The 13,404-nt window shown below is 41.1% G+C and overlaps 1 protein-coding gene across 1 annotated transcript in view; it reads right to left on the bottom strand.

Annotated features, from left to right (window-relative positions):
* ARG2 (arginase 2) overlaps positions 1-13,404 on the bottom strand; it is a 22,022-nt gene extending 8,618 nt beyond the window's left edge. Inside the window, exons 1-3 of the mRNA XM_051622540.1 lie at positions 13,234-13,404; positions 13,053-13,125; positions 288-465 (exon numbers count right to left, since the gene is read on the bottom strand). Coding sequence (XP_051478500.1) covers positions 288-465; positions 13,053-13,125; positions 13,234-13,350 — 368 coding nt within the window. The 5' untranslated portion in view covers positions 13,351-13,404. The remainder of the gene's footprint in view (positions 1-287; positions 466-13,052; positions 13,126-13,233) is intronic.

Genomic DNA, 13,404 nt, shown 5'->3' with positions numbered 1-13,404 from the left:
CAGTTCTTGATTACACAAACTTTCCCAAATAGGAAAACCTAATTTGTATGTCTGCAGATTGCAGAACAGTCTGGAACAAAGCAGGACTGTCTCAGAAGGTCCGATTTTTGTAGCGGTTTTCTATGGTCCACCTTAAAAGCCCCAGCAATCAGAATGCTGCTACCCTATGGTACGGCTAGGAAATAACCCCAAGGTATTCTCACTGTCCCCTTATTTTTAAATTAAAGTCTTAAATTCCAAGTGTCAACCTGCAGCATGCACCACTAATTACATCTAGTTCAGCTCACCTGTGATCACCTCCTATAGTCACACAGCTGTGTCCGGCAGCTACTGCTCTGCTTACAGCATCAGCCAGTACCTGGCTGGCTAAACCCACTGACCGTGGATATAAAATCAGGTTGTTGTACAGTTCATCATTGGGAACTTGAGTGAAATTCAAATCTCCAAAGTCATACACTTGGCATCCTGGAAACACAACAGGGAAAGGAGAATGTGAGGTCCTTATATACTGGCCAGAGAAATGTTCAAAATATGGTCCCCATAGAATATTAGTTGGGCAAGTATGAAAGGAGTAACAGGAATTGAATGGATTTATTTGACTATATGCATGCCCTTGCAAAAAACTGTCACAACTTCACTGATTAGATAATTGCTTTAATTTAGCAATCAGACAATCACAGGAAGTCATCTAGAAAAACAGAGTTGTTTTAAAATTATTTCTTGGCAATTTTAACATTAAAAAGTACAGTCTGTATTGCCATCTTGCTTCCCAATTAGACAGATTATATACAGCCTTAAATGAGCTCACAGATGCCTAGGATTGTACATTTCACTAACTATACCCAAGTTCTTGCACTTATTTTCCATTTTCAAACAAGAATCCAGGCACAAAAGGGCCAAATTACCAACAATGGAAATGTGCTTACAGTACTTCCAAGCAATTCCATTGAGGATGCACTAGTGCTTTGTAAGAGAAATTGTCCATTTTCTCAACACAGAATATTCTAGAAGGCAGTTTAATTCTAGGGCTTGGATCCTGACCCTCTCTGAGATCCTGTCTTTGGCAGCTACACCTTAATTGGCTGTTGACACCTGACAAACATTCTGGGTCTAAGACTCAGCCTTTCCTAGAGTGTATTTCTGTCCACTTACCTGAAAAGTAGTAATTTCAAAGATTAGGGAACAAGGGAACAGTTTTGAGTGGTTTGGGTTTTTTCCCCTCCTCCACCCAACTAGGAGCATATTGATTAACTGGATGCATTTAAAGTTTAATTCTCTTTCACAGACATTATAGAGCTTATCCCTAGAAGCTCTGTTCTGCAATACTGTGTGCTTTCTTGACAGTCATTTAGGTAGAAAAATCACTAACAGTATTTCAAAGGCCATAGCCTCTCAGTTCCAGATGGGCCTGTTGCTGCAGGCAGTGATGAGAACTATAAAGGTCTCAGAGTATTTACAGCTACACCAATGGTGCCTTAAGTCAAGACCACCCTGAAGACCAGTCAAGCCTGTCCCTTTTGTCTCTCTGAATCACTCATCTGTTTGCAGTTCAAAGCATTTAGGTGAGAGCTCGACACTGTCCTTAGCTATTCCATGCGTAGGAAAAATTAAGGCAAGCAAACCAACATGAAGAAACGGCCCACTTGGTGCTCCGGGCTTCCTACTTAATTTCCATTAAGCTATTAGTCTAATGTCTAGGAGACAGACTCTGAATTTGCTTGGTGTAAATACAATAAAAGCAGCGTTGAGAAAAACATGACTATTCTAATTTCAAAAAGAGTTTTGACTGCTAGAAAGAATGAAGGCAAATGGTTGAGTCACTTGAGAATTAAGTGCCTGGGAAATAGGCAAGCATACTTTTATAGCAGGGACTTCTGTCACGGTATTTGCTAGGAGAGGATGTGTCAGCTGAGCACAGCTACTTGACAAGGATTAAATAAATGTAGTCTCAGCAACTCTGAGAAAATACGTCATCTGCACAGACTTAATGCACTAAGCAGGACTGCAACATACCACTCCCTAGTTTTCAAAAGGCAACATAGGCACCCAACAGCATTTTCCCCCCTCCCTTTGGCAATACCTAATAAGCCAGTAGGATGATGGCTCTGGAATTTTGAGCCCATTTTGTTCAGATTTGAGTGTGCTATCTGATCTGTGTGACCACTACATTTTTTTACTCTCTGTTTAATTCTGCTGCTATGCAGAATCAGGAAAGAGCTGCAAGTTCTGAGATATCTTCAATGAATGTCAAAAATATATTTCTTTATGTCTTCCTGCAAGTAAATCCACAGTTAGAGCCTGTGTTCAGCAACTTACACATTGCAGGACAGCACAGTACACAGTGTAATGGAAGAAAGGACTGCCACCTATGTTTTGTTCTCTCTTACAGGATATCCAATCACATCACAGCATTTCTACCCACTAAAAGATGAAAAAGAATGAAAGAAAATTATATAATGAAGCTCCATCTTTAGATCAGTGTAAAAATAAAGCATCAACCATGCCATCTTTTATTAGGCACCTCAAGGAATTGGTTAAGATTCTTCAGTTTATGCTCCAGGCAGGCCAAATAGGGCAGATTCTAGCAAGTGTATTTAGAGAATTATCATTTGGATTCAAGAATTTCTCTTCTTTACCGCACATTCCTCCCAGTCCCATTTGTAAGGCAAAAAAGACTGGCTTCAGACTTTGAATAAAAATGCCATTCATTTCTTATGATCACATCAGGTCCATACAGCTTATGGTGTGGTAAAGATGGATGGACAGACACTTTTGGGGTTCAGAATTCTGGGATCTTTTGCACCTTTTGGACAAATGGTACTCTCGTATCTCCTGCATTGATGCCTCTCTCCAGTTATTTTTCTAAAAAAGCCTACTGTCTGTTAAAGACAACAGACAGCTTCAGTTTCTGTTACCATCTGCAAAAGTTTATTGCTGTTCAGATAAGAGTTCATAAACCTTGTAGAGGCTTCTTTTCTCAGCCTTGTGCTTCCCTCTTACTTAGGCACACTTTTTTGTGCTTGCAGAGGACAGCTCAAGTCTCCCAGGGTAGTAAGTTTGCAGCTAAGCATGCAGCAGCTATCTGATTAAGATACAGTTAATCTCAGAAGTACACACTAATCAAATCCTCAAACATTAGTATCTTTCCTTCCTACTATTTTTTTTTTTAATTGTCCCTAGAGTTTTGAAAGCTGTGATTGAATGACCTTAGGGCAAAAGCAAATCTTAGTGAATAGACAGTACACAAAAATTGACAGTACACAGATAAACCATGTATCCTGAAAGTCATTAGAAGTATGCATGCACACGTGTGTACATATATTTATTAGCATTGACCAGATATTGAAGATTAAATCAACATGTACATTTATCTTAATGCTTCCTGAGCAGCAAAGAAAAAGAATCTAGGTAGAACTATTAAAGTAATTATTGATGTATTTTCTTAGCTTCTATTTACAGTATCTCAGATATTAGTCTAATATTTAAACACCTGAATTATTTTCCATTTCATCTGCCTGCTTGCATATAGTTTTGATTTAAAGAAATTAAACAAAATCTTTCTCAACTACATTATTTTGCCCAACATACAAGTTGCTCAATGGATAGACATGGTCAAGTGTAGTGCAGCCTGTTGGATCTTGCTGTTAATTGGCCATTAGTGAAAGATTTCTATAACCCACCACACTAAACAACTCGCATTTACTTTCTTTGGTACTTGGGGCACTCTAAGATACTAATAGCTATAAACAGCTTTTTAAATCAACACAGAAAGTTACCATGAAGATATGAGTCTTTTAAAAGACAGCAGATCCGAATTCTGAAAACTGGCAAAAGATGTGGGCAGATAGGAAGGCCAGCTTCCTTACATTCAATAGAAAGCACAGAACCCACAGCATTTGTCAGTGCAGCAGATCAGGTCTAGCCAGGGTTGAAGTTCTTTTTACATGAAACAGTACCATACAGTACTGACAGACTCAACACCACAAACTTTTGCTAGTAACTAAATAATATGAAATTAAACATCATCAAAAGAAGTCTTTTGTTTCACTTCCAAGCTCTAACATAAATTACATTCAAGCAAAAAATATGTTCTCTTTTGATTCAATAGTCAATTACAAACTCAGAAAATTTGTATCAACCAGGTCCATTCGAGTCCATCAGCCCTCTGGCTCAAGAGGAGATCCATTTTTCAAGTGAGCAAAACAAAAAAAAAAACACAACAAACAAACCAACCCAGGTTTGATTAATCTATTTATGTTAACAGGAACTTGAAAGAGATAGGAGGGAGATAAAGGTAGCAATCTGACTATTGACACACAGTACAGTTACATCAATAAGGTGCATATATGGACAACAGCCCTCCTGTTGTTAGTATGAATTATTAGCATTTAAAGCCAGCACACATCTCTACAGCTTAGGAGTGCAATTCTCAGTGGTTCCATGCTCCCTCTGATAGTTCCATTAACAGAGCTGCTTGGGGGCACATTTCAGCCAGAACTTAATAAACTAATAGTTTGTACATTAGATCTTTCCTAGGTCAATCTCTTTTGACCAGAACAGGTTAGGGAAAAGGTCACACAGGCATTTAACCAGCAGACCAGGGAATGGCGAGCAGCTGCTTCTTCAGCCTGCACTGCCAGAACCAGGATTTTACCTATGCCTGGCAAAAAAAATACCACTTTTTTTTCATTGTTATGAGCCTAACTTACACCTAGGCAAAAAAGCTAGAAATACCAATTAAGAACATATTTAGGAAAATAAAAAGTTTCATGCATGCCCTTTCAAATAGCCTATTAATATAGGCCAAACCAAATAACGCTTATAACTGGGACCTGAGGTGCCTTTTAGCAAGCTGTATGACAATGGGAACATGCACTTCCTATCATCCTAAGCATAATACAGTCCGTTTATTCAGTACCCACAGTAGGCAGCAGTTACAATAGTAATAATTTTCCTGCAGAGATTGAGCCATTTTTAATCAGACAAAGCAGGTGGCTCATGAATCTGGGGGCATTTTAAATGGAAAACATCCAGGCAGCAGCAGGGAAAGCCTCCCTCCCATCCTCCTCTACTATGATACTGCACCAGAGACAGAAGCATCAACGTGATAAACAGGAGATTTCAGTTTTCAAAACCCAGGCTGCCTGCTGCTATCTCCCAATGGTACACTACTGTAACAATTGTAACAGCTCTCCCAGGCAGCAAACAGAAACTTGAACAAAACTATGTGAAACACGAGATAGAAACGATCTCCTGACACCGACTCTTTACAATGGGTATTTGTGAGTTAGACGTTAAAAATACACCCTAAATTAATGGGAAAATTAAGTCTTTCCTCTTCCAGGTTTCTAAACCCTGCTGAACTGCTTCCAAAGGAACCTGGAAATCCCACAGTTATTAGGTCTTACTTCATACTTTGTGTTACATAAAACCGCTGACTTGAAAGCATCACTCCTGCAAACTGCTCAAATTACAGCCCATTTAGTGAATCACCACAGACACAGAACGGCCTTTCAAAAAGCCATGAGCATTATGAACAGTGGTTACAGACAAACTTAACATTTTCCTTCCAGTGAGCAAACAAAGGCCTACAGGCTGTTACTATCCTTCCTCTCAGTTTAAGCTCATTGTCTTACGGTACAGACTTCCTAATCCTCTCAGAGACACTGTCAAAATGTTGCACAGCAGAAAACAAATTACTTTATTCACGAAGACCACTGCATTCTGAAGCCCATTTTAAGACAGTTTTAACCCTCCAGAATTATCCAAGGGGTGGGTGTGTAAAAAAAAATAAAATAGACGAAGTGCATACTTTTCCATTAATAGGGTATTAGGCTAGCAAGGTTCCCACTACAAGAGGCAGACTTCAGCAGCCAGGTTTAATGATACCCTTATTGCTTCTCAGTTTGTGTGAAGCGTCCAATTATCTTTAAACTGAGTATGTACCTACTGGAAGAAATTCCTAGTAGATACAGACATTTGATGACTCAATAGATTTCTGCCAGCTCTAAAATTTCGTTTCCTAAAAGGCAAGTTCACATCTCAGTAATTTCCACCCTGGAATTTTCCACCCTGTCTTCTGAAATTTGTAAAGGTCTGGTTTAAGACAAAGTTTCTGTATCATTACCTATTTAAAAGGCTTCAGCTCATACAACCACAAGCAAATCCAATTCCACTTGCTACTTCAAGTCTGTAGTCTCCAGTTGTCCCTTGCATAAAATGAGCCAAGAAATATTTTTTCTGACCTGAAGTCAAGCAGCCACTTCATTTCCCTTTGATAACCCTTTATAATTTAAATCTCTTACGAAACCCAGTGTGCTTGACCTGAAGAGGAGGTCTCCAAAAACGTCAGTATCAGGTGTTGGGAAACATTTGCACTGTGGCTTGCATCAGAAAGGAGACAAGGGTGCACTTATTGTGGTCTCCCGTTCCAAACAACCCTGCTCATGTTCTAATTCCCTTCAAATAAGCTTAACCCAGAAACAGTTAATGATAGCAAGAACCCAAGTAAACACTTACAGTCACAGCAAGTCATAATACCGAATCAGCTCCCCTCAATAATAAGCACCTTGTGCTTTAGATTGTTAGAGGAGTAACAGTTATTATACTAGTGAACTCAGACAGGTTAACACTTGAAGAAGGGACAGCAGAATATATCAGAGATTACTGATGTCTTCTATCCCTCCATCTTACCAATGGCAAGAAACTAACATCAGACCAACTCGCTACTTCATATTGAAATGAAAGACCTGATTTTTTTGGTTGGTTGGTTTGGTGTTTTGTTGTTTTGTTTTGTTTAAAGTGCCTCATTCCCCACTTTTCACCAGCTGGTTTTACAACACATTTCCACCTTCCATCCAAAGGCAATTCTCTGTACCATATTTACATAAGAACATACTTGCCATAGGTATCTTGGCCTTCTGAGTACCCAATGAGAGACAGGATTAAAGTTTCAAATGAGAAAGTACTAACAGATTCTGTGCACCATAAAGCAGATCAAAAGCCAACTAATTATATAAATTTTCTCTCCATCATCTCCCTTTGCACCCTTCCCCAGTAACTCCTCTGCTTCAACACCATTCATGGTAAAAAAAGAAAACATTACGTGCTCTGAATTTATTCAAATCCAGATATAATTTTATGGGTGCAGAAATTCACGTATTAAAACTAAGTTTATAATACACAAATATCAAGGATGAAGGGCATCACCATAAACCCACGGAAATACAAAACCACCAAGAGGTCTCTGTTCTTTGGTCCTTTATTCTAATCTCTCTTTATTGAAAGATCAGTAAGAAATAATCTACTCAGGTTTCCTGATCTGCATCAGCATAGCTTAATTTTTTAGATGTATTTAAACTAAAATTATATGAGGAACAATTGCAATGAAAATGAGTGAACTTTACCCCAAATGAAGTTTCTTTTCAAGCCAACTTTATGGATAATGTGCAACCTAGAATGTGCACCCGCCAAATGGGAAAGGAATAGAACAAACAAACATCAAATCAATGACTGACACAAAGCTTTTCATTCCAAAGCAAAACTGAGCAGATGATGTCCTCTATCAGCATGGGCAAGGGAAGAGAATCAGAACTGACCTACTGCAAGGAATGCTCTGACTCCACATACTTTCATTATTGGCACTTTCCTAGTAACTTCTCAGACTAGTTATAATTAGGCAAATATCAAAGGGCACATCATTGAAAAGGATAAACCATAACTACTGTCAGAGCACACTCCCCCACAGGAACTTAGCTTCCTGTGCTCAAGGTGAGCTAGCCAACAAGGTGTGTTGTGACAAAGCAACCAAGAAACAGCCTCATTGGAGGCCTCAAGACAGCTGTCCAAAGCCTCACCAGGGCTCCTTCTGCCTGCCTGGTTAACAGTCAGCTCCTGGCTACCTTCCCTCAAGGAGTGGAGCAGAGCAGCATCTGCCCTTGATGAATTCTGACAACTGGCATAATTTCAAAGCCTCACTGCAAATGCAGTTACAACCAGTTCATTTGGCTGTGCTTTGATTATTGTCAAATCACTGGCATTTGAAGCTAACCAATCATGAATAATTGACATTTGAGAGGTAAACAAGAATAACAGTCTCTTGAATCTCTATTAACCTCAGTATAAATAAAAAGAGATGATTTATTTTGGAAATAAGCTGCAATAATACATAAGCATGTTCTACTAATATTGTTAAAGAGAAGCATTTGTACATGCTTGTGCTTAAGGAAAAAGAAAATAACTGCTATTTGCCTGTTCTGTTTCAAGGGAAAAAAAGGGGGGGAGTGCCTACATAAAAAAAGAAAATTCCCATTTCTGCTTTGTAGGACAGAAGACTTAACTGTTACCCTAATATCTTTATGTATATCCCAAACAGATATATATATATATATAATTTATTTATATATATATATTTTATTTTTTTTTTTCCCCTGAGAATGTTCCTAGCAAATTAATAGACTTAGCTTCAACAGTACTGACAGCAGATGTGGTCAGAAAGAACCCACAAATGGTAGCATTTCTCATCTCAGCAATGCAGATATTTAACTAAACAACACGCTGCTTGACACACTAGCAGTTACAGTTGAAATGGGAGAAAGACAAGAGTTTAATTATCAACAGCAGAAAATGTGATGAAAGAGATTAAATAGATCCTTATGTTATCTATACAATAAATTTAGACTATTGGAATTCTACAGATTAGAGATATTTGACTGGCTCTACTAAACTAGAAAGTCTTAAAAAGTTTAAAATACTGAGCTCTGAAAAGAAACGATTGATGTAAGAGCTAGTGCAAAGCTGAACTGGATTCTAACCTAAGAAGACTGAATTCCTGACAGATGTTATTTTTTACATCACTAGATTTTTGTAAAACCACAGTCTGTAAATATCCTTAATTCAAATATAGGGCAAGCAGAATGCTAGTTTATCAAAGGCAACTCTTTAAACACCTATGTACTGGATGAGCTGATGAAAATTATTTTCCCGACACTGCAGCATATTATGCATACCTTGGTGCATAACTGAAAGACTATCTTTCTCAATCTCTTCACCCAAGAAGATAAAGATTGGAAAAAAGGAGCTATATTTAGAATAAGCAGTTTCATTATTAATTGTTAAGGCTGAAACTAACCATATGAGTAATGTTGGTGAGATAGCAAAGTTGAATTGTTATTTCTGGCAGTAGATGTCAGTAGGAGCCCAACACTTTTAGGCAAAGCAGGAGTGTATCTACAGTCACATGGGGATTAGCAGCTCCACTCCCCTTTTAGAGGTTATGCCTTTGAGTCACAACATTAACCTTTTGAACACTATTACTAAGAGCTTTGTTCTGGTCAAACAAAAGAACAGTAATATGATGGTCATTCTCTTTGACAAGTGTAGCTCTATTTCTGTTTGTAAGCCACCTCTCTGCTGTTACTAACTTGTCAAATCAGCAACTCGGATCCAAACTTAATCAGTTCTAGAGTAATCCAAATCCATCTGACTAAACTCAGCAACCTAACCACATCCAGCTTTAAATAAAGAAAAGGAGGTGAAAAAAAAGGAAATTAACAGTCAACAAAAATCAACATACAAGAATGAATACTTGGGGCAGAAATGTTATACTGAAGTTATTTTTATGTTAGCAATGGCAAAGCTGCTCTAAGTCACCTCAAGGGCTTTACTAATTAACAAAACAGCTATCTGTTGCTTAGAAAATTCTGGGAATGGTCCTCTTCTCCTTCAAGTAAGAGGACTAGGAAACACTCTGGATTTAAGTTTGGTCAGATTCTCTTCTTAATTTGCAGCAAACAGGAGAGGTCCAAGAAATTGCTTTAAAGAACTTCACACTTTTCATCTTCTATAGCTTACGTCAAGGGCACCCATCACCTATCTTCTGCATGCTTTTGCACCAAAAGCCCAAGAGCCTCTACGTATTGCACCCATTTCTCTTCACTGCCAGAACAATACACACCCCTGCAAGCTCTGCACCCTCTTCTCCCCCATGCCTTGGAGTTATGGGTCTCTGTTTTCTGAGCACTTTTTACCTCTATAGGAAGATGGAAGAGTCCTTTAAGGTGTGAATATTTTTGTTTCCCTTACGAGAAGCAGCATAGCCAAAAGAAACATCACCAAGGTGATGTCAGTTATATTTTAAATTATCCCTGCTACAAACTTGCACACCCACTGGTCTTGGCTTGGGAGCTGGACTCCTGCAACACGAAGCCTCCTGGGTACACCTGGAGCTACTACCAACACATAACAGTGTTCTCTCTGCTTCTAACAAGGGGGTAAAAGTCAAGCTAGTAGCTTGGATTCAGGTGACAGCCTGGTACAGACTAGTGAAACCATCTGCCTCTGAGCTCCCTCCTCATATTTCAGCCTAAGCATAAACAAGCTGCTTATAGGCAGTCATAGCTTCAGGTAGCCAAGAATTTATTATACCATGTAGATGTAGTCACAGTCTCTTCCAAGTGAGGGATCATCCCCCAGAAATGAAAAATGTAATTGCAGGTAAAGACATTGCAATAATGCTATGGAAGAACTGAAGTTAGGATAGGGTGAAAGGAACAAGAAAATTCCCTCCTAAAGATACCAGCCAGTGAAAGCAAAATGCAAAACGGTGCAAAATGGAGAAACAAAGGTCTGGTGTTCTCACAGTCTCCAATGTGGCCTGAGCACTATCAACAGAAGTCATTAAATCAGGCATACAAATATCCGAAAAGGCATGTGGTTGCTTGATATTCAAAGTATATACACAAAAGACTAAACCAAACAAACACAGTGCATTGGTCAGACAACCTGAATGCTACATTTTAGAGGAAACTTCTGAGCATCTTCATTTTATTCAGGTCTAATTGAATTTGTGAATGGAAAATTAATAAATCAAACATTTTAACTTCAGTTCAGCTTGGAACTCTCTCTAGATAGGAAATCCACTGCCAAATAGGGAATGGGAGCATGCAACAATAACAACCACCACTTCCCCCACCCCTCCCAAACAAAAAGGCTTCAGAAGCAACCAATACAGACAAGAGAACAGAAGCCCTACATCTTAGATTAGTATTATTTCTTTTTGAAGGAGAAGCCTGGTCTGCTGCAGTATTAGTTACCTACTCCTTTTCAAGGTACCATAAAAATTGTTATTTTAACAGATAAATATAAGTTAATAATGAGAATGCTGTGGCTCTATTGCCTTCTTTAATGTATGAGAAGAAAACTAATAGTGTTAGAAAGACAAAGAAGAAAGCAGCTAAATTTTTTCTGCCATTTCAGTGTAACACAGGAGTCCAAACAATGGCACTATTAGGACAGTACTACAGGCAAAACTATTCTGCCAGCCAAGGGAAGAAAAGCAAACAGCCCCAAGACAAAAACAATAATTTGTAAAATTTCCATGAACAGCAGAGGTACACAATACAAATGGCTACAACAAGCAGATTTTCTTTGCAAGATTAACAACTCCTCTTTGTGTGCTGGTCACTGTCATTGGTTCAGGATGGGCCCTCAAAAATATATCCATGTTGATTAATGAATAAACAGTCCATAAGCAACTAAATGGTGAAAGTATTTTTCACCTTCAGCTTAATGAAGTATTAGAGCTGAACTACCTGAAAGAACCCCCCCCAAATTTTCATTATAAAATTCTCTCAAGATAAAAACAGATTGCTGCCTACAATCTTACCTAGAATAACTTGTTGTTTTAAAATAAACTCTAAGCCCAGTAACATCTAGACCTGCTTTTATTCCAGTATATAAGACCTGTTTTGGACACTCCCTTCTATGTTTTTTTGAGGTTAATCTTGCTCACTAGAATGGAAACGTTGCCAAAGATGGCATACATCTCAGCTTTGCTCAAAACAAGACAGGAAATGAAGATCTACTCATTTGATTGCAAACTGGGACTTTACAGCTTGTGAATCATAAGATACGCAGGATACGTCTAGAGGGCTGCACAGAACAACAGCTTCTGTTTCGAAAGAGGTCTTACGATTTAGAATAAAGCTGCTAGAGGATTATTAGGCAGTTATCTTTCCTCTGCACGTATCTAGACTCCAGTGACACTAACCAGACAGCACAGATAACAGCTCCTTCTGTGGTCCACCCCTGCAATCCATCCCCATCATACGGTTTTCAGTAACGTTTTTTTAGATTAAAGACTCTCCAAGAGAGAGTTCTGATTTACAAGTTTCTATCTCTCATGCCCTATTTCTAATAACCATGGCAACAGTTTTCTGCAGCTCTCAGCTTGTAGAAGCAATAGATGCAAGAATCTGAAACACAAGCACATAGATTTGCTTGAGTAACAGTCAAAACACCAGAAAATTTCAATTCACACAGTGCTACACAGTGTCTTCAAAGCAAAACGTCAGGCAAGACTTCATATACACATCTGAGGATTTTTCCAGAAAGTTCTGAATTTTATCACTTGAAAGCATACAAGTGTCTTAGGATCAAGTTAAGCAGCTGGTAATGAACACGGAGCAAGAACACAGACGATGTGAGAACCCGCGGAACACGGTATTCCTTGTCTAGACGCAGGGGGTGCACACAAGGCTTCTCACGGCCTCGGGTTTCTCCAGCCTTGCCCAAGCCCGCAGGGGCACAGCACGCACCGCACACGCCAACGCGCTGTGCCCGCGGAGGAGGTGCCGGGCAGCCCCGGCGCTTCCCGGGCAGCCGGAGCGCAGGGCGGTGGGTGCGGGCAGACCGGCCGCTCTTTGTCCCCCAGATGAGCGTCAGGCCCCAGCGCGGCCGCCCGCCCGCACCGGCGGGCCGGCAGAAGCGGGGGTGCGACCAGCCGCCCCGCGCCCACCCCGCACAGCCGCGGCCACACCGCCCTTCCCCGGGCACGGGGCGCACGGACATCTCGGGCTGCCTGACCCACTGGAAGGAACCGTCTCCAGCCCCCCCTCCCCGGGCTCGCAGCAAGCGGCTGAGTCACGCCTCGCCCAAACGAGCGGCGAAAGGGAGGATGCGCTGCTGGGGAGGGGGAAGACGAAGGCAGCCCCGCACCTCCCTCCACGCCCCCCTTCCCCCCGACGAAGCCCCCGCGCCGCGCCCTGCCTCACCCAGGCCGGCCAGCCGCTCCACCAGCCCAGCAGCGCGGAGGGTGGCGGGGCCGTGCTCCACTCCCCGCCGTTTCTGCGAGACAAAGAGAAGAGGGGCGCGTTAGACAGCGCTGCCCGCGGCCAGGTGCGCCCGCCCGCCCGCGGGGAGGGGAGCGGAGCCAAGCAGCGCCGTCATGCCCACCTGCCCCCTGGAGAGCGGGGCTCCCACCAGCGCCACGGAGTGCGCCTGCTTGCGCAGCTGGAGCCCCGCGCCCGCCTGCTTGCGGAGGAGCCGAGCGAAGCTGCTGCGCAGGGCCATGGCACGCGGCGCCGCACACCCGCCGCCGAGCGAGGCCGAGACCGAGGCTGCCGC

The sequence above is a fragment of the Apus apus genome, chromosome 5 (genome assembly GCF_020740795.1).
Source record: "Apus apus isolate bApuApu2 chromosome 5, bApuApu2.pri.cur, whole genome shotgun sequence".
Taxonomy (NCBI): domain Eukaryota; kingdom Metazoa; phylum Chordata; class Aves; order Apodiformes; family Apodidae; genus Apus; species Apus apus.
Note: the sequence above shows the minus strand (reverse complement) of the source record. Positions and strands in the feature narration are given on the sequence as shown.